This window comes from Oryx dammah, unplaced genomic scaffold (assembly GCF_014754425.2).
Source record: "Oryx dammah isolate SB20612 unplaced genomic scaffold, SCBI_Odam_1.1 HiC_scaffold_3, whole genome shotgun sequence".
Classification (NCBI taxonomy): domain Eukaryota; kingdom Metazoa; phylum Chordata; class Mammalia; order Artiodactyla; family Bovidae; genus Oryx; species Oryx dammah.
In genome coordinates this window covers 44,261,798-44,284,244 of record NW_024070187.1, presented here as the reverse complement: position 1 = coordinate 44,284,244, position 22,447 = coordinate 44,261,798, and the positions used below count along the sequence as shown (strand labels likewise).

Below are 22,447 nucleotides of genomic sequence, written 5' to 3'. Positions count from 1 at the left end.
ATCTCTAGTGGTTTATTTCTGTTCTTGATAGAGAAGGGAGGTGGTGGGGAGCGAGGGAGTGAAGGGGGGCATCTTTACAAGTCATCTTTACAGAGTATGTCTCCCTTTTAGGTAAATAAGAGGACAGTGAGCTTTTCTTATATCTGCTGATTCTCAATTGCCTTAAGCTCCAAATCATGCTTAAGCCAAAGTGGTGTATTCTGTTACCTTTCCATCTCTTAGTTAAAGACTTTTTCCTACTGCATTCCTCTATATATCAAATTTCCACACCAGCAATGACAACTTGCCCTCTTTGAACCACAGACTTTTGAACTTTTAAAATAATAAATAGTAATATTTGCCCTCAAAACATAGGGTGGATGTTGTCCCAGTAAATGAGCAGTATTTAGTCTAGAGATTGATGGAAGTGTGCACTTGCAATTCCTCACCTGCTGCGCAGAGAGCCAGTGTAGCTGAATGTTAAACTGCTTAAACACTGTGCCAGGGTGGTGGCGACCTTGGTTTAAACCAGTGCCTTGGTTGAAAGGCAGTTCCTGATTACCTATAAGTGCCACAACTTAAAACAAACACTCGAAGGGTAGAGCAGCTTTCTGGATTGTTCCCAAAGCCCCACTGAGATTAAAGGCAGGCTTCTTCACCCAGACAGACATTTCTGCGCAAGCCTCACTGAATCTGGTTAAACCAGTTCCAGCTGCCAGGGGATCAGCCCTAAATGTTTACACAACTTTCTGACTCTTGCAGAAGGCAAAGCTACCTGGTTTTTCTACTGTTTCTGAAAGCTTCAGTAGTTTCAGAAGGCTTAACGGTCAGGTGGGGGTTGTGTATCCAGAGCTGAGGAGCAGCCAGGGTTCCTGGAGTCAAAGGAAAAATAAACACATCTTTTTGCACACAGAGTAGATTAGGAGCTTCTTTTTTATATCATGTGCTTTCAATTTTCGGGTCTTAAAAAACCCCACAAGATGACCTACAGAAGTACCAGCCACCGACTGCCAGGTTAGCATTTCACTGGCTGGAAAGGAGTGTCAGGATTCTGAGCAAATACCTTTTGAAATGTCATTTAATTTCTAGGGAGTCAGGTTTGCATAAAGCTCTCAGTATTACCCAGTGACCTCAGGTGCCTTTTCCTCTCGACCCCAGATCAACCCCAGGTGTCACACAACAGAAAACTTTAAAATAGCCTTCGATTCCCAATCTGTCACCATGCTCCAGGAAACATGATATTCAATCCAGAAATGTATGCAATAATCCAAACCCATAAACACAGATGTGTGCTTTATCATCTAAAACCTAAAATCCAAAAGTGCCATTAATACACGCAGACAGCTGCTCAGATAGAAACCAAATCTATAACAGAATTTGTACTGCACTTTTCACAAAATACCTATATGTTATGTTTCATCCTCATTGCAAACTCTGAAGTTAGCATTAGCTCTTGTAATTTACATGTGGAGAGAAAGTTGTTCTGAGAGATTGCTCAATCTGCCCAGGGGCACTGAGCTAATGAAGGATGGAGCCAGGGCTTAAATACAGGTCTCTCTCAATCTCAGACTCTCAGCCCAAAGAGAACTGTGGCCTGCCTTTTAATTATTGAAGATAAACAATATTAAAACATAAGTTTAGAGTATTTCAAAATGACAAAACTTACATCTGTTGTGTTAGTTAGTATTAGAATAAAAACTTCAAGCCTAAGGATTTATTTTTCATCAAAAAACTTTTTATATATATTCTGAAGCAGTTTTGTTGTTCAGTCGCTCAGTTGTGTCTGACTCTTTGTGACCGCATGGACTGCAGCAGGCCAGGCTTCCCTGTCCTTCATCATCTTCCAGAGCTTGCTCAAACTCAAGTCCATCAAGTCGGTGATGCCATCCAACTATCTTATCCTCTGTCGTCCTATTCTCCTCCTGCCTTTAGTCTTACCCAGCATCAGGATCTTTTCTAATAAGCCAGCTCTTTGCATCAGGTGACCAAAATATTGGAGCTTCAGCTTCAGCTGAAGCAGGTCAAAACTTACTGAATACAAAATGATGCTGATTAATAATGCACTGGTGGCTCAGAGGATAAAGCATCTGCCTGCAATGTAGGAGACCCGGGTTCAATCTCTGAGTTGGGAAAATCCCCTGGAGAAGGAAATGGCAACCCACTGCAGTATTCTTGCCTGGAGAATTCCATGGACAGAGGAGACTGGCAGGCTACAGTCCACGGGGTCGCAAAGAGTCAGACATGACTGAGCAACTTCACATTCACTTTCACTTTTGCTTAGAAACATGTATTTGTGTTATATATTTTCACAGTTCAATCCATGGGCACACTTAACATTTAGAGATCTTCCTATAAGAAGCACTGAGAAAAGCAAAATAGCTCCCAGCAGTGGATAAATGCATCAAAAGTTAAACACAACTTTGTTCCAAGTTATATATTTTGTTCCTGAGATTTTATGCTTAATTACTACCATTCATGAAAATATTCTTTTGATATTATGACAGATTAGAACATTTGTTTGATGGACACCAACTCAACATCATTATCATTATCATCAAAAAAGAGAGCTAAATAAGTAAAATTCATTGATTAAAAAAAAAGATGGGACAAGAATTAAGTTTTCAAATAAATGGGAGTGGAAGGAAATCTAGCCACGCTCCATAGACAAGAATATATTTTGATTTGTGAAAAGAGTTCTCGCTGGCATGGCTCTCTGGCTTTTTTGGGATTTTCTCCCCTACCATGATGAATTTGTTGATAAAAATAGTTGGAGAAATATTATATCATGTTCATGGATTGGAAGAATCAATATAGTGAAAATGAGTATACTACCCAAAGCAATCTATATTCAATGCAGTCCCTATCAAGTTACCAACAGTATTTTTCACAGAACTAGAACAAATAATTTCACAATTTGTGTGGAAATACAAAAAACCTCGAACAGCCAAAGCAATCTTGAGAAAGAAAAATGGAACTGGAGGAATCAACCTGCCTGACTTCAGACTATACTACAAAGCCACAGTCATCAAGACAGTATGGTACTGGCACAAAGACAGAAATATAGATCAATGGAACAAAATAGAAAGCCCAGAGATAAACCCACGCATCTATGGACACCTTATCTTTGACAAAGGAGGCAAAAATATACAATGGAGAAAAGACAATCTCTTTAACAAGTGGTGCTGGGAAAACTGGTCAACCACCTGTAAAATAATGAAACTAGAACACTTTCTAACACCATACACAAAAATAAACTCAAAATGGATTAAAGATCTAAATGTAAGACCAGAAACTATAAAAATCCTAGAGGAAAACCTAGGCAAAACACTCTTTGATGTAAATCACAGCAAGATCCTCTATGACCCACCTCCCAGAGTAATGGAAATAAAAGCAAAAATAAATAAATGGGACCTAAGTAAACTTAAAAGCATTTGCACAACAAAGGAAACTATAAACAAGGTGAAAAGACAGTCTTCAGAGTGGGAGAAAATAGCAATCAAAGCAACTGACAAAGAGTTAATCTCAAAAATATACAAGCAGCTCATTCCAGCTCTGTTGCCTCTGCTGCTAAGTTGCTTCAGTCGTATCCCATTCTGTGTGACCCCATAGATGGCAGCCCACCAGGCTCCCCCATCCCTGGGATTCTCCAGGCAAGAATACTGGAGTGGGTTGCCATTTCCTTCTCCAATGCATGAAAGTGAAAGTGAAGTTGCTCAGTCTTGTCTGACTCCTAGCGACCCCATGGACTGCAGCCTACCAGGCTTCTCTGTCCATGGGATTTTCCAGGTAAGAGTACTGGAGTGGGCTGCCATTCATGCAGCTCAATACCATAAAAATAAACAACCCAATCAAAAAATGTGCCAAAGAACTAAACAGACATTTCTCCAAAGAAGACATATAGATGGCTGACAAACACATGAAAAGATGCTCAACATCACTCATTATCAGAGAAATGCAAATCAAAACCACAATGAGGTACCATCTCGTGGTGGTCAGAATGGCTGCTATCGAAAAGTCTACAAACAATAAATGCTGGAGAGGGTGTGGAGGAAAGGGAACCCTTTTACACTGTTGGTGTGAATGCAAACTAGTACAGCTACTATGGAGAACAGTGTGGAGATTCCTTTAAAAACTGAAAACAGAACTGCCATACAACCCAGCAATCCCACTGCTGGGCATACACAGTGAGGAAACCAGAATTGAAAGAGACATGTGTACCCCAATGTTCATTTTAGCACTGTTTACAATAGCTAGGACATGGAAGCAACATAGATGTCCATCGGCAGATGAATGGATAAGAAAGTTGTAGTACATATATATACACAAAGGAATATTACTCAGCTATTAAAAAGAACACATTTGAATCAGTTCTAATGAGGTGGATGAAATTGGAGCCTATTATACAGAGTGAAGTAAGTCAAGAAGAAAAACACCAATACAGTATATTAACACATATATATGGGATTTAGAAAAAGGGTAACAACGACCCTATATGAGAGACAGCAAAAGAGACACAGATATAAAGAACAGACTTTTGGACTCTTGGAAAAGGCTAGGGTGGGATGATTTGAGATAACAGCATTGAAACATGTATATGACCATGTGTGAAATAGACCACCAGTCCAAGTTCAATGAATGAAACAGGGCACTCAAAGTGGTGCACTGGGACAACCCAGAGGGATGGGATGGGGAGGGAGTGGGGGGGGGTGTTCAGGATGGGGGACATATGTACACCCATGGCTGATTCGTGTCAATGTGTGGCAAAAACCACTACAATATTGTAATTAGCTTCCAATTAAAATTAATTTTAAAAATTAAATCTCTTATCTAATTCCTGATATAAATGCATTATGAAGTATGCAGGATCACTTGGGAAATATTGCCAAAAATGTTTAACCTGAACCTATTTAAGCTTTCAGATCTCACTTCCAGTTTAGAGGAAATACAGGGGATAGAGGATCAAGTAGAACACTAAGAGGAAATAATGAGACAAATCTAGAATGGGGGATATCCCAAAAGTTAACGTCATGGGGAAAGTTAAGGGACTGTTCTTGATGAAAAGATACAAAAAACAAATGTATGAAATTTGATTGGATCTCAATTCAAAGAAACCCAGCTATAAAATATATACTTGGTGAATAATTGAAGATATTTGAATATGGTGTATATAATAAATAGGATTTTTGTTGTCATTGTTAATTTTCTTAGTAGCAACAACCTTGTGGTAAGTAGAATGACCTTTATCTGCTTCTCTTTCAACATGATCTTTCCACATGATTAGCTTAGGCTTCTTCATAGCATGGTGGACTCTGGGTAGTTGAACTTCTTTACATGGCAGCTCACTTCCAAGGGTAAGTGGAGACTGCCAGGCTTTTTAAAGTTAAGCCCAAAGCTGGCATTGCTATACTTTTGTTACATTCTGATGATCAAAGCAAGTTGCAAGGCCAGGTCAGATAGAAATGGTGGAGGGTAGACTCCACTTCCTGATGGATGGAAAAGCACATGCTTGCAAAAAGGGGAGTGATGACAGCCATCTTTGGAGACTATCTATACCCTTCCATCCAAAAAACAGATTAAATATATCCATTGAATGAAATCCACACTCTCCACAGTACAAATCTAGACGTTGAGTAGATGCTTCTATTATAAATAAGAAAAATGTTGAGTGCTCAAATCAAATCCAGTGAAGCATTTTGTTTACAAAGCATTTCATTTCTCCCCACCTTGTATGCATAGAATGCACAATTTAGGAAGCAGAGATAGAAATGTGCACACACAATCAAAGATGAAGACATTATTCCCTGGAAAACACTTTTAGACCTAACACCATTTTCTGGTTTTCTTTCTGCCTTTGAGCAGATCTGACAAGCTCACTGTTCTCTGTCACATCTGACTCTTTGCAATCCCATTGACTGTGGCCTGCCAGGCTCCTCTGTCCTTGTTTTCCTGGTAAGAATACTGGAGTGGGTTGCCATTTCTTTCTCCGGTGAATCTTCCTGACCGTATCTCTTGAGTCTCCTGCACTGGCATGCGGATTCTTCACCAGCTGTGCCACCTGCAGAGTCCTAGAAGTACCTAAAGAGTGATTCCAAGGGCTGAAACTGCTACTGATTTTTCTTCCTACTGCCTCTTGGAGAATCCGGCACACGTGAATATCCATGTTTGTTGAAATCCATGTGTGACATATCATACAAACTGTTGTCCATGAACAAATTGGAATTTTAGCAAATGAGAAAGAGTAAAGCAAATTTGTGTATCTGCCATGTTTGAGAAATGAGCTGGTCTGGTTCACAACTATGTAGAACAGAACCAGGAGGCCAGCAGTAAGCAAGACATTTACTTCAGTTGTCAAAATACTTATTACAAATCCAAAGGTCAAAAAAGTCCCACACGTTATGAAGAGCAAAGTTTCTCAATCTTCACTTCAGAAAATATTTACAGATGGGTGTTCCTATTATTTGTCTTCCATTGAGGATTATGAGTAAGCAGGTGGCTGGAACAGCAGCAGTGGCCAAGGGAGAGGCTGATCATGGCCGCCTCCTAAGAGACTAACGCATATGGAGGTGCCTAATAATTTTCGGTTTGGGTAGTGCTATCAGCTGAATTGTGGCCCTGCATCAAATTCATATGCTGAAGCTCTAGCATCCATGTGACTAGATTTGGAGGTACAACTTTTCAAGAGGTAATTAAGATTAAATAAATTGGGGGCATGTAGGATGAACTGGGAGATTGGGATTGACACATAAACACTATTGATACGATGTATAAAATAGACAATGAGAACCTACAGTATAGTACAAGGAACTCTACTCAGTGCTCTCCGATGGCCTAAACGTGAAGGAAATCCCCAAAAGATGGGATGTATCTACATGTGCAATTGGTTCACTTTGCTGTACAGTAGAAACTAACACAACATTGTAAAGCAACTATACTCAATAAAAAGTAATTAAAAAACTAAAAAACAGAACAAAAAATTAAATGAGTTAGACCTTAATTCAATAGAACTAGTGTTCTTAAAATAAGAAGAGACACGAGGGACATAAGTGCAAGAAGAAAGGCCATGTGAGGATACACTGGCAAGGCAGCGATATGTAAGGCAGGAGAAAGCCCTCACCAGGAAACAAGCTGGCTGGCACCTTGATCTTGGGCTCCCAGCCCTTCCGAACTGTGAGAACATTTATTTCCACTGTTTAAGTCATTCTGTGGTATTTTTTTCATGTCAGCCCTATAAAATTAAGAAAGGTGGCATACAAAGCACTCACATTAATGTGTTCCCAAATAAAAACTTATTTTAAAAAATGAAATAATTGAAACATATGGAAAACAGAATATTTAAAAGCTCACCTAAAACCTGCTGCTTAGATTTTAACAGATGTGGACATCTCATCATACTTGTTTCAGATTTTTTTTAATTTTTAAATTTTTTATTTTTTTACATTCATATGAAAGCAATCTGTTTATTGATCTTCTTTTGCAATTTGACAAGGAAAAAGTTGAGATAATGTTACAAAACAATTAGGCCCTTGTCTTAGAACTCTGTACAAACATTCCAGCCAGAGGCATCTCCTTTGCAAATAGAGCAAACAACAGATTGTTTTTAAAGAAATAAAATGTTCATACTTAAAATTGGTACCCTTTAGATCTGCTTCCATATCCTCGTAGCCTTCAGGTAACAACTCTTTTGAAATTGGAGGCCAATTTGTATGTTTCCTGTTGACTTTTTAATGTATTATCTTAGGTGTATGCATATATCAAAAAGCAAGCATAAGAAAGTACCATCGATTTGCTTTATATTTACATAAATGTATACATACATTTGCAACTTAACATTTTTTTCCTTCAACATTGTTTTGAGGTTTATGTGTACATTTTGATACATGTGGCTATCATTTAACTATTTTTAGTGTGCTGTGGTCTTCTATTTTATGGGTATACCACAATTTACTTATCCATTTTCCTACTAATAGTCAGGTTGTTCTCAATTTTTCAGTATTATAAACACTACAGCATTGACCAATCTTGTATATGTTTCCTTGAACGCATATACTACCAGCAAACTTGTACCTTCAATTTTACAAGAGGTTGATCTCAAAAATGATTGTACCAAGCTACAGGCTTTTACTTCTCCCAAATCTGATAGGTTTACAGTAGTAATTCACTGTTTATTGTTTCATGAAGAATACTTTACTTACAATGAGCTGTGCAATCTGATGATCTTTGATGAATGTACTCACCTATGAAATCAGGACCACACTCAAGACACAAAGTATTTCCATCATCCCTTGAAATTTCCTCAGGACCCTGTGCAAACCATCCACCCTCCCACCCCATACCCCAACCCCAGCATCCATCTCAGTCCCCAAGTAATCACTGGACTTTTTTATTTAGCAAAGAACTAGTTTTCATTTTAGAAAATTTTATATAAATGGAACTAGATGGTATGTTCTCTTTGTGCCTGGCAGATTATTTTGGTTTGTTGTTCAGTCGCTCAGTCATATCCAATTCTTTGAGACTTCATGGACTGCAGCACACCAGGCTTCCCTGTTCATAACCATCTCCCAGAGCTTGCTCAAACTCATGTCCATCGAGTTGGTGATGCCATCCAACCATCTCATCCTGTCGTCCCCTTCTCCTCCTGCCTTCAATCTTTCCCAGCATCAGAGTCTTTTCTAATGAGTTGGCTCTTTGCATCAGGTGGCCAAAGGATTGGAGTTTCAGTTTCAGCATCAGTCCTTCCAATGAATATTCAGGACTGATTTCCTTTAGGATGAACTGGTTGGATCTCCTTGCAGTCCAAGGGACTCTCAAGAGTCTTCTCCAACACCACAGTTCAAAAGCATCAATTCTTTGGCACTCAGTTTCCTTTATGGTCCAACTCACATCCATTCATGACCCCTGGAAAAACCACAGCTTTGATTAGATGGACCTTTGCTGGTAAAGCAATGTCTCTGCTTTTTAATACAAAATATAGGTTGATCATTGCTTACTCCTTGGAAGAAAAGTTATGACCAACCTAGATAGCATATTCAAAAGCAGAGACATTACTTTGCCAATAAAGGTCCGTCTAGTCAAGGCTATGGTTTTTTCCAGTGGTCATGTATGGATGTGAGAGTTGGACTGTGAATAAAGCTGAGTGCCGAAGAATTGATGCTTTTAAACTGTGGTGTTGGAGAAGACGCTTGAGTCCCTTGGACTGCAAGGAGATCCAACCAGTCCATTCTGAAGGAGATCAGCCCTGGGATTTCTTTGGAAGGAATGATGCTAAAGCTGAAACTCCAGTACTTTGGCCACCTCATGTGAAGAGTTGACTCATTGGAAAAGACTCTGATGCTGGGAGGGATTGGAGGCAGGAGGAGAAGGGGATGACAGAGGATGAGAAGGCTGGATGGCATCACTGACTCAATGGACATGAGTCTGAGTGAACTCCAGGAGCTGGTGATGGACAGGGAGGCCTGGTGTGCTGCAATTCATGGGGTCGCAAAGAGTCGGACATGACTGAGCAACTAAACTGAACTGATAGCTTTTTTTCCAAGGAGCAAGCGTCTTTTAATTTCATGGCTACAGTCACCATCTGCAGTAATTTTGGAGCCCAAGAAAATAAAGTGTCTCGCTGTTTCCCTTGTTTCCCCATCTATTTGCCATGAAGTGATGGGACCAGATGTCATGATCTTCGTTTTTATCAGTGTTGAGTTTTAAGCCAGCTTTTTTCCTCTCCTCTATCAAATTCATCAAGAGGCTCTTTAGTTCATCTTCGCTTTCTGTCATGAGAGTGGTGTCATCTGTGTATCTAAGGTTATTGATATTTTACCTGGTAATCTTGATTCCAGCTTGTGCTTCATCCAGCGCAGCATTTTGCATGATGTACTCTGTGTATAAATTAAATAAGGAGGGTGACGGTATACAGCCTTGGCGTACTTTCCCAGTATGGAATGAGTCCATTGTTCCATATCTGGTTCTAACAATTGCTTCTTGACCTGCATACACATTTCTCAGAAGGCAGGTGATGTGGTCTGGTATTTCCATCTCTTTTTAAGAATCTCCTACAACGAATCGCCAGTCTATGCTCGATGCAGGATACAGGATGCTTGGGGCTGGTGCACCGGGATGATCCAGAGAGATGATATGGGATGGGAGGTGGGAGAGGGGTTCATGTTTGGGAACTCATGTACACCTGTGGTGGATTCATGTCAAATCAATACAGTATTGTAAAGTAAAATAAAGTAAAAATAAAAATTAAAAAAAAAATCTCCTACAGTTTGTTGTGATCCACGTAGTCAAAGGCTTTAGCATAGTCAACAAAGCAGAGAAGTAGATTTTTCCTGGAATTCTCTTTTTCTATGATCCAGCAGATGTTGAAAATTTGATCTCTGGTTCCTCTGGCTTTTCTAAATCCAGCTTAAACATCCGGAAGTTCTTGTTTCACGTACTGTTGAAGCCTAGTTGGAGAATTTGGAGCATTATTTTGCTAGCATGTGGAATGAGTGCAACAGTGCAGTAATTCTTTCAGTTAGCATAATGGTTTTGAAGTTCATCCATGTTGCTGGGTTTACCAGTTTATCTTTTTCTTTTTTAAAAAAAATATAAATTTATTTAACTGAAGGTTAATTACTTTACAATATTGTATTGGTTTTGCCATACATCAACATGAATCCACAACAGGTATACACGTGTTCCCCATCCTGAACCCCGCCTCCCGCCTCCCTCCTTGTACCATCCCTCTGGGTCGTCTCAGTACACCAGTCCCAAGCATCCAGTATCATGCATCGAACCTGGACTGGCGATTCATTTCATATATGATATTATACATATTATTTTATAAATGTATTTTTTGCTTATCCCTTCACCTGTTGGTGAATTTAGGTTCTACCTAGCCGTTTGCTTTCATTTCTCCTAGGTTAGTAAAAGAAGAATGACTGGGTGTTATGATAGGTGTAAGTTTAACTTTATTCATTGTGGGTTTTATTTGTATTTCCCTGGTGATAACGTCAAGCTTCTTTTCATATATTTACTGGCCATTCATCTTATTTTGTGAAGTGTCTATGTAAAATCTTTTGTTCATCTCTTAAAGTTATCTTATTCTTGAGTTGTGCAATCTCTTTATATACTTTGGAATTCTTTATCAGATAGTTGTCAAATATTTTCTCCCTGTTTGTGACTAGAAATTTTAATTTCTGAAGTATCTTTTGAAGAGCAAGATGTTTTAGCTTTCAGTTCAGTTCAGTTCAGTCGTGTCCGACTCTTTGTGACCCCATGAATTGCAGCATGCCAGGCCTCCCTGTCCATCACCAATTCCCGGAGTTCACTCAGACTTACGTTCATCAAGTCAGTGATGCCATCCAGCCTTCTCATCCTCTGTCGTCCCCTTCTCCTCCTGCCTCCAATCCCTCCCAGCATCAGACTCTTTTCCAATGAGTCAACTCTTCATATGAGGTGGCCAAAGTACTGGAGTTTCAGCTTTAGCATCATTCCTTTGAAAGAAATCCCAGGGCTGATCTCCTCTAGAATGGACTGGTTGGATCTCCTTGCAGTCCAAGGGACTCTCAAGAGTCTTCTCCAACACCACAGTTCAAAAGCATCAATTCTTTGGCGCTCAGCCTTCTTCACAGTCCAACTCTCACATCCATACATGACCAATGGAAAAACCATAGCCTTGACTAGACAGACCTTAGTCGGCAAAGTAATGTCTCTGCTTTTGAATATGCTATCTAGGTTGGTCATACCTTTCCTTCCAAGGAGTAAGCGTTTTAACTTTAATCAAGACCAATTTATCAATTTTTTCTCTAATGGTTTGTGCCATTTGTGCTCTAAGAAATCTTTATGAAAACAAAGTTAGTTAAGATTGTCTCCTGTTTTCTTCTGTGAATTTTAGCTCTCGTACTTAAGGTCTCTGTATGGGGTTAAAGTGAAAGTTCTGTGAGTGTGTGTGTTTATGTGTCTAGTTATTGCCGCACCATTTTTTGAAGACTACCCTTTTCATTGAAATGCCTTGGCATCTTTGTTGAAAATTAGTTTACTATGTGTAACTAATATTTACACATTTTTTTCTGGATTCCCTATTCAGTTTCATTGATCCATGTGCCAGCTAAGTTGATTCAGTCATGTCCAGCTCTTTGCAACTCCATGGACTGTAGCCCACCAGGCTTCTCTGTCCATGGGATTCTCCAGGCAAGAATACTGGAGTGGGTTGCCATGCCCTCTTCCAGGGGATCTTCCTGACCCAGGGTTGGAGCCTCTCTTTAAGTTTCCTGCATTGGCAGGCAGGTTCTTTACCTCTAGCACCACCTGGGAAGCCCTTCATGTCTATCTTCATCCCAATATCACTGTCTTGATCGCTGTAGCTTTGCAAGTTCTGAGACCAAGTAGCCTATAAGTCCTCCACCTTTTACTCTTGTCTCATAGTTTGGCCAAAAACATTTCCATACACCTTTTAGAATTAGCTTGTCAAATTAAAAAAAAATCCTGATGGCATTTTGACTGTGTATAGACAAACTTGGGAGCACCAACATCTTAATATTATTTATACATAATCATGGCATTGCTCTCCATTTATTTAAATCTAATTTTTCTTTAAAATAGCTGGTGTAGAGGGCTTGCTTATATGTCTTTGGCTGAACTTATCCCTAGGAACCTAGTATGTTTTGCTGCTACTGGTATCTTTGAAGATTTTCTAATTGATGGTGCTGGGATATAAACGTTGCAAAATTCACTTATCAATTCTAATATAGTTATTGGTAGATTCTTTTTAAAATTTCTATGTGCATAATTATGACAACTGTAAATAATGACAATTTTCTTTGCAATCCTCATTCCTTTTAATTCTTCCCTGCCTTTACTGTGCTGGCTAAGCTCTCCAGGACGATACTGAACACAAATTGTGAAAGCAGACATCCTTGTCACATTATTGATCTCAGAGAGAAAGTACTTAAGTCAGAATTCTGACCCCCAAAGAGGCCCACATTCTAGCATCCAGAATTTGTGAATATATTACATGGCCAAGGGGAATTAAAGTTGAAGATGGAATTGAGATTACATGTAAACAAGCCTTAAAATAGGGAGATTAGATTACCCGCGTAGGCCCAGTGTAATAACAAGGGTCCTTAAAAATGCAAGAAGGAAGCAGAAGGGTCAGTGTCAGAATGATGTGATGAGAAAAGCATTCAACCCACTGTTGCTGGCTTTGGAGACGGAGGAAGAGGGCTACAAGCCGAGGAATGTCTGAGGTTCATAGATACAAGAAAGGACAAGGAAACAGATTCCTTCCTAGTGCCCCCAGAAAGAAACAGCCCTTTGATGCTTATATCAGCCTTCTCATCTGCACAGCTGTCAGATATGCAAGTTTGTGTTGTTCGAAGACACTAATGTTTGTGACTATTTATTACAGCAGCAACAGGTAACAAATACAGGAAACTTCAGATTTTCCAGCGCTAAGTATGATGTTTGCTGCAGAGTTTCTATGGATATGTTGTCTGTTTGCTCTTGGGTTCCTTCTCGTGTATTTCTTACACAGTTTCAGCTCTAATGTTTCTTCTGATCTCTGTCTGCAGCCATTTTATTTCCTATTGCTTACTCATCCAATATTTTTTTTTTAATGTAGATAATCAACCTCTTTTTTTTCCCATGAATTTCTGAGCTTTTCTGATTTTGATGTTGTATTGTTCTTTCTTGGCTTCTATCATTTCTTGAATTCCTTCAGCATTTTAACAAATATTACTGTTTTCCTCTGCTTTGTAAATGTTTCTAGGATACCTTCATTTTCTGTAGGTGTGTTATCCTGTCTTTTTAAAGTATGCCTCACCATGTGGTCATGTTTAAAATGAGATGAACTTTGTCATACTTTGCTCCTTTATTTTCAGAAGATTTCAGTGTAGGTGGTGAGGTGGGCCTGGAATTTCCTGGTTTTGTGGTTCTAGGTTTCCCTCTTCTGCAGTTACTACAAATCATTAGATAACATTAAAAAAAAACTTATTTTTAAATTATTATTTTTATTTTTATCTTTTTGACAGTGCTTCACAGCTTGTGGGATTTTAGTTCCACCTAGGGATTGAGCCCAGGTCCTGGGAATGAAAGCACCAAGTCCTAGCCACTGGACCAGGGAATTTCCAGATGATGTGGGGTTTTTTTTTGGCTGTTTTTTATTGTGGTAAAAGCCACATAATATAAAACATACTATTTTAACCATATTTAACTGTACAGTGGCACTAGGTATATTCCCAGATGACATGGCTTTTTATGTACCTTCTTAGTATCGTCTGAATTGTCTTATCTGGTCCCCTGTTCCAAATGTATCAGGACCTTTCTCTCCTTTATCCCCAGGGTCCTTTCCTTATTGATGTCTGTTTTGTTCCTAGTAGTTTCTCTCAGCATAGGCCTCTGTGCCCTCAACAGATACTTCTGAGAACCCTCATTACCTCCCTGCAGGCTCCTTTTACAGCTGCCACTTGAATGCTGACAGCCCTCTTCCAATTCTGATTGTGGTTTTGAATGCAACAGTTGATACTGCCATGATGACTGCGGCTCCTCCTTCTGGGGCTGAGGACATGTGGGCAGGTTCTGGGATCTTTGGCTCTTAGGACCATCACAAGACCCCCTCCCTTTCTCTCTGCTCACTCCTCCAATGCTGTTGTTCCCATTTGATCCTATTAGTTTCTTGGGTCCAGAGGGATATTCTTCCACCTAAATTTAGTGAAGATGGTGTCACTGTGACTTTTCTTTTGCTATCCCAGTTGCTCTATGAGGATCTGACATTAAATACTCACTGTGGCTGCCATCTAGCCTTCTATAATTGGTTTTTAATTTTTAAATGTTTTATATTTTTCTATTTATACTGTAACACCTAGGATAGGACAGACTATGGTAAGTTTTACCAAATAAATGCAAAATCTTGGTGACTCAAGCCCTTATTTCTTGCACATGTCACAGTCCAGGGCAGATGGCATGCTCTACTGGTAGGTTTCGAAGCAGTGACTCACATGCCCTGAGTACTTCCACTTTGCAAATTCTTTGTTTATAGCCAAATTAGAAGACGGGAGAGTGGTCAACGGTGACCACTGGTTGTGATGCAGTGAGTTTTATTGCCAGATATGGAGGTCACGTAACATCCTTGGCCGGACTCCGTCACATGACTCCAAACTAACCACAAGAAAGGACTGGAAACAAAACCTCACCGAGAACCTCTTCCTCAACTCTGTACAGCTGCCCAAGCAATTTCAGGAAAGAAAGTGAACTATAAAACGGTACCCGTCTCTTTGTATATCCGTAAAACAATTTAAGATGTAATCTAATCAAAGAACTGGTCACCACTGTTTTTAATAAGGTTTTAATTCCATTAGTACAAAACTTAAAAAACATTTGTAAATCAAGTCGTTTTCAAGCCTACAATAAAACATGTCTCCATGTGCGCTGACAAATTTGGAGAATAAGGCAGCTTACATTTAAATAAAAATTAAAATGCCTCTAATTATAAAGATTCCAGTTACATGTCTTTTGGAATGATAACGTATTAAACTGAACTAACATATAAAGTAAGAAAATGGTGGTTTGGCATCATTCATAAACATAAACATATTCACAAACATTCTAAATATTCAGTATACATACTTCAGGAGAAATCTAGAAATCAATCCTTTTTATTATCTTTAGTCTACAGGTTTAACACTACAAATATACTCATTGAAAAAATTAATGATATTTTTTAAAAAAACCAAAGTTCATGAAAATTTACAAAATACAACCAATGTATTCTGACTTGTAATCATATCTTAAATATTTCAGGTTTATTTTTCTGACCTGGTCAGATCATTTAAAAATATTTTCACACTATTTAATTTTAGGATATAAAACAGTAGCAACTTACTAAGTTTATGTTATAAAAATTAATATAACAATTATCAAAATACTGAAAAAACTGTCTTATGAGAGCAGTATCCAGATCATAAAAACTTATTTCATTAAGAAAACACCTTCAAAAGGCACATTTTAATTACTGGTGTTTATCTGAAGAGAGTAGCTTGAGTTTTGAATTTCCAGTCAGTTTTTCATTATCTCAATATGAAGATCATGGAGGGTTGGAGAAGGTAAGAAAACACAGGTTTCCAATGGACATCACCAGGACAGCAGCATTCTTACTCGTCACATCCACAAAGACCAAGAGAAAGATGTAGAGGAAGGGAGGACTTCTGTTCTAATTCAACCTTCAGGAAATACTTTTTACATAAAAATAACTTAGTTTAAAAGATTACAGGACAGAAAGCTTGAAAAACACAAGGCCAAGACCACAAACTGCCCAGTTTAGTCTGAGTGGTGATGTTACTTGTTTGGAGCCTAAGAAGAGAAAGAAGCTTCTGCTTGCTTCTCTGGGATCAAATCTTCATATGGAGCTCATCTCAATTTAAATTACTCAGTGAGTTAAAAGTACTACAAATTCCCAGCATGTCAGAATATTGGTGTTTAAAATAAAAATGATTTTATGGTTATCTCTGTCATGTTCCCCTTTAATGGGGGCTGATATTCTAAAGTTGACTGTAATTATAACATCAGTAATTCAAGTACTCTACAAAACTATTATTTTTAAGACGTTATGTCCTAGGTCCTCAAAATGCCATCCAATATACAGTTTGAATTATGTTTTACTTTTCAGTGAAGTTTAATACTAATTGAAGTACTAAATTGAACCAGATCAGTACTCGAAAGTACTAATTGATTAAGTACTGACCCCATGCAAGAAACAGAAGGGATTTTTTAACGCTATTTTGGAATTTCAGAATACTGGGGATCCATCTTCATTTCATATTATTTCCCTCAAGTCTCAATTGAGTGTTTCCATTTTTTTTTTAAAGGTGGGAGACATCATTAGATTTTTTTTCCTCACTGTAAACAAAATAATTGACAAAAATATTCTGAAGTATGAAAAAAAATGGTCATCAGTTACTTAAACAAAATATAATTTTCTGGTCCCTAATAATGGTCACGTTAGGAGTATTTATTCAAGTTCTAAAATAGCAGCTTTTTAAATTAAGGCAACATTGCTTTACTCTTACCTGTTTTTTATTAACTACTCTATTATAGCTCATAAGAGCACTTTTATCCTCAAAAGCCTTTTATAATGTAAGAAGAATTAACGTGACCATTCTTGTCAATGTTTAAAAAGTATATAAAAAGTTACTGTATTCAAAGTCATCAAACACCTTATTTTTCTGTTTGGAATTCAAGAGTAATTATAGTCATTTTAGAATGTGTAAACTATGAAATTACCTTAAGCTAACATCAACAACATAAAATACAATTTTTCTACAAAAATATGATATAAGAGATACATCACTTCTTCCCTGAAATAGAAATTTAATATTTGGACAAAAAACTGTAAACTCTGATTACATTCAAAAGATAGCCTTTTAGAAACTTATATTATTTCAGGCTCTGGCAGCTGGAGCTCTTACCAGCAGATTTACGTGACAGTATGTTTTAACCACACAAGGCCAAGCAGTTGTTTCTCTCACAGCTGCTACCAGGAGGAAAAAAATGGCTTCCTGCAGTGGACAGTCTGGGTGAATGAATTGCTGAGCTGGACGATCCGACCCTGCCCTCCACCCTGACTGCGCTCCACAACCACACAAGGCATCTGCACCAGCTGGACAGGAGTCTTCCTGTCTCTCAGTGCCTGAGTGAGGTTTAAGATCTGCGGAAGGAAGAGAGGTTTTCATCAGCTCAAAAAAGGTAAAGGCCTCAGTGCACTGATACTATTTTAACTATCTATTCATAACTACAGCTTTTATTTCATCCATTTATGCCCAACAGAGACGGTGATGAGGAGTACCTGCTATCAATACAAATATGTGGAGGTATGTACGCTTGTACCTACACATCCATATACACAAACAAATGCACAAGATTAGAATTAAATAATTTTTGCCAATTGACAACTCTGAAATATTCCAGAATGCATCTACATCCAGAAGAACTGAATCAGAGATAGAATAAAGTGAATGGTTCCACATACATACTCCATTGATACTGGTCCTAAACAGATACTGGTCTAAATAGTCTCGTTTTTACTAAACACTTGCCTTACCCACTCACTCAATAAATTTATTGCATGTTCACTGGAATTATTAATAGGACCTAGTATGAAGACATTTCTTTTAAAATTTGACTAATAATGTTTATTAAGTTAAAACTTTTGAATTTTACATTAAATAGCAGTAGGGTCATGATCAATCTCAAAAAGAGCATTCATTTCCTATTCTACCTGTGCCTATTTGGAACACTGGACCTCAGAAATACTAATTTACTTGAAATATATTTTTATACATTATCTGAAAAAAATGGCAGAAATGATGAATAACTACTCCAATCCCTTCCATGTGGAATCTAAGGCCCTCCAAAATCTGACTCTCTAGCCTGCTTCTCCAACCATTTCATTTACTATTCAAAACTTATGACGCCAGCAAAGCCCTGTGTAAGTACAACAGAACACCAAGGGGTATGCAAGCTAATAATCCGTTCTCTTCCCTAGCCCCGGGCCTCATCAGAGCAAGGGCTCCAGGACAGGAGGAACTTGGTTTTACTCACTGCTTTCTCTCAATCACTAGGACAGTTTCTGGCACTGGTTCTGTCAATAAGCAATTAATGAATAAATACAATAGTTATTTAATTATATCCATTTGTTAATGTTACATAATAAATAGTGCAAAAACTAGACTTGTCTTCTTGGTCACAGGTCTGTAGCAGCTATCTTAAATGAAATGCAGCTTTTAGAAAGAAAAAATTAATTAGTAAGTCACTGAATGACCATGTTCACACTATAGTTTATTTTTATTTCAAATCTTTCTTTTGGAATCTAAGTACTAGTAGTAGAGTAGAAGAAGCAGAGTCACCTGAAGGTTAGCCTAGCCTTCAGGTCCACACTAGCAGATGTAATTAATACCCTGTGTTTCTAATTAAAGAAGGTGAAAAAGAGTGAGAGGACTGAGCTACAACTAGTACTTTTATGTCCCAAGTAGTGCTCGTCCTTGCTGACACGACTATTTACTGACTGCTCTAGCCAAACATGTTCTCTGAGGAAAATCATCCACAGGGAACAGAACTTGGTATTGAAACATTCAAGCAAGTGGATTTGAGAAGGAGAAAGATACTAACACTCAAGAAAACAGATATTAAAGTGAGGACAATAATTAGCAGTAGCAGGAAACTGATTAACCAAATAATACACAACAAAGTAAAAAAAAATCTAATATGGAAACAATACGGGGAAAAAAAAGAGTAATGAAATCAACTTTATTTCTAATCATCTGAGCTATTTTGGTTCAGAATAAAGGACAGTAATGAGAGTTGTCTCTGCATCACAATGGAGGAAAAAAGTTGACTACTATTTCAGAGAGAGCTCTTTTCAATGAACAAGATCTTAAAAAAAGTAACCTACCTGACCCCTCATCACAGACATCTGCTTTTCAAAAGTGGCTTTGTCAAAATTTCTGTCAATCTATCACAAACAGAAAAGGAAACATTATTATAAAAATCAAGCTCTTTGGAAAAAAAAACACTTGAAAACAAATGAACTCAACTTAGTACATGAGATCATTACAAAGCATTCCTAACAGAAAAAGTTACACAAAAAGATTATTTTTACTTGAAGCATTTTTGTGTACCTCTTAGAATGACAATAAATACTTATACTCCAACTTGTTCCAGAAAGGATTTAAAATTACTTTCCAGCCAACACCTTTAGGCTCTTTTTAAGAGAATTAAATAATAACAGATCACCAAACATTTCTTATAATTCACAGAGTAATTTTGTAAAAGTTCAACTTTTGAAGAAAACAACTTCCCAAATTACAATGTAGTCTCACTTCAAAGAATACTCAAAGTTTAACTTCACAAATTTATGCTCCTATGAAGAAAAATGCTAACTCCTTTCTGTTATGCCAGGTTCTATTGCAAGCAGTGCTATCAGAAGCAGTAAACTGCAAATTAGCTCTATTAGGAAAAACCCTTTTAAGATTTATTTCATTTTCTGAAATAGTTAAAACTAAAAATCTATTTACCTTAAAAAGTTCATAAAGATCTTCACATAAATCTTGCACAAAGTTCATGTCTGAAATATATGGCAGAACCAAGTTTTTTATTTCTTCAGAAAAAGGAACTTTTGCTTGAGGAAGCCAAGCCCAGTGAAATGGATCTAAAAAAAAAAAAAAAGTATTCTTATCAGTGAAGGGAAATAGTTTATTTAGACTCACATTTATTCTGTATTTTTCTCTATAATTCCTGGGTTAACAAAAAGACAGGAGAAGTTATCGGAACATTTACTCTTCGCCATCTAAGTTATTTAAATTTCTAAGTTTAGATGGTTAATTCAGATGGCTTCCTTGGTGGCTCAGAAGGTAAAGAATCTACCTGCTATTTGGGAGACCCAGATTTGATCCCTGGGTCGAGAAGATCCCCTGGAGAAGGGAACGGCAACCTACTCCAGTATTCTTGCCTGGAGAATTCCATGGACAGAGGAGCCTGGCAGGCTCTAGTCCATGCAGTCGCAAAAAGCTGCAGAGGACTGAGCAACTAACACTTTCACTTTCAGATGGTAAAGCACAGTAAGGTATTTACCTGAGCTGGTTAGGTTTCTGAGTGTTAAACAGGAAAATAGTAAGTTTTGATAATGAGTATATCTCCAACAGCTCTATATCATATCTGAATGTCTGGCTGCTGTGTTTGGAAATTGAGCAGTACCTGTAATTTGTTCACAGCCCCAGATATCATGGCTGAGATCTCCCTGCAGTTTCAGCCACAAATGGTCAGGAATTGATGACTCATTGGTGTGTGTGTATGTGTCTGTGCTTAAAATTTTAAATCATTAGTATGTCAATAGGTCAGAGAAGGCGATGGCACCCCACTCCAGTACTCTTGCCTGGAAAACCCCATGGATAGAAGAACCTGGTAGGCTGCAGTCCATGGGGTCACGAAGAGTCAGACAGGACTGAGCGACTTCACTTTCACTTTTCACTTTCATGCATTGGAGAAGGAAATGGCAACCCCCTCCAGTGTTCTTGCCTGGAGAATCCCAGGGACGGGGGAGCCTGGGTGGGCTGCCGTCTGTGGGTTCGCACAGAGTAGGACACGACTGAAGCGACTTAGCAGCAGCAGCAGCAGCAGCAGGTCAATAGGTAAAATGTTCTAAAATTTTAAGTCATTAGTAGGTCAATAGGTGGGCTTCCCTGATAGCTCAGTTGGTAAAGAATCCTCCTGCAATGCAGGAGACCCCGACTCAATTCCTGGGTTGGGAAGGTCTGCTGTAGAAGGCATAGGCTACCCACTCCAGTATTCTTGGGCTTCCCTTGTGGCTCAGCTGGTAAAGAATCTGCCTGCAATGAGGGAGACCTGGGTTCGATCCTTGGGTTGGGAAGATCCCTTGGAAGAGGGAAAGGCTACACCCACTCTAGTATTCTGGCCTGGAGAATTCCATGGACTGTATAGTCCATAGGGTGGGAAAGAGTCGGACACAACTGAGCAACTTTCACTTTCAGGTCATTAGGTAAGCTGCTTTGAGAGAGAAAAGATTCATGATTTTGGGCTAACTCTAGTTCTCGCCCAAGAAGACCATTAAAGATACACAGTGCCAGGGCTAGAAAGATAATCTAGATATAGGGTGCATATTCAGATTCTTGCAAGAAAATGTAAGGTTTATGACAGTATGATACCTATAGAATTACTGTTCATTCAAGGAGAATCTCTGGCTCTTACCACTCAGAAAGCCCCAAGGAAAAAAACTTTGCCTTTAGAGTCATTTCTTCTGAATTCTCCTTTACCTATCTCTTGAATACTATGGAAAACACAGTCCATTCCAAAGAAAGCCTTCCCCTGACCAATTATATAAAAGAAAAGCTTTGGAAAAAAAAAAAAAAGAAAAGCTTTGATTTTCTGCCTGTCTCTAACTCCAATCCCTGCCCCTCAGCTTCTTCTATCATGGTTCACACTCTCCCCTAAGGCCCCCAGTCACCTCATAAGGCTCTTTCCAAAAGTCCGTGTGCGGTCCTCATGCTACTTCACGTGTCTTTGCAGCAAGCAGCACTGCTCTCTATCGTCTCCCTCTGTGAAATGCTCCCCTATGTGGGTTTTGGTGCTACCACTGTCTCAAACTTTACCCTGTCTTTTAAGCCATTTCTCTTTTGCTGGCTTTTTCTCCCAGTTTCAACACCACCATTGCCAGACGCTACACTTCATCTTTTCTCTCCTTCACTTACTAAACATTCATGAAATGTCTATTGAGTACCTATGTATCTCACATTACCCTAGTGATGGCATTTGTTCACCATGATTTTCCCAGGTGCAACACCACCATGGCTTCCACTTACCGAGGTGATAGTTTAAAAATGACATCTTCAATACCAATTTTCCAACCTAGGGACTGAATCCAGATCTCCCGCATTGCAGGCAGATTCTTTACTGACTGAGCTGCCAGGGAAGCCCAAGAATACTGGAG

At 38.6% G+C, this 22,447-nt stretch overlaps 1 protein-coding gene across 1 annotated transcript in view; it reads right to left on the bottom strand.

Annotated features, from left to right (window-relative positions):
* Positions 1–15,274: 15,274 nt before the first annotated feature.
* PI4K2B (phosphatidylinositol 4-kinase type 2 beta) overlaps positions 15,275–22,447 on the bottom strand; it is a 36,621-nt gene continuing 29,448 nt past the window's right edge. The window contains exons 8-10 of the mRNA XM_040237959.1: positions 20,019–20,152; positions 19,397–19,456; positions 15,275–17,653 (exon numbers count right to left, since the gene is read on the bottom strand). Coding sequence (XP_040093893.1) covers positions 17,480–17,653; positions 19,397–19,456; positions 20,019–20,152 — 368 coding nt within the window. The 3' untranslated portion in view covers positions 15,275–17,479. The remainder of the gene's footprint in view (positions 17,654–19,396; positions 19,457–20,018; positions 20,153–22,447) is intronic.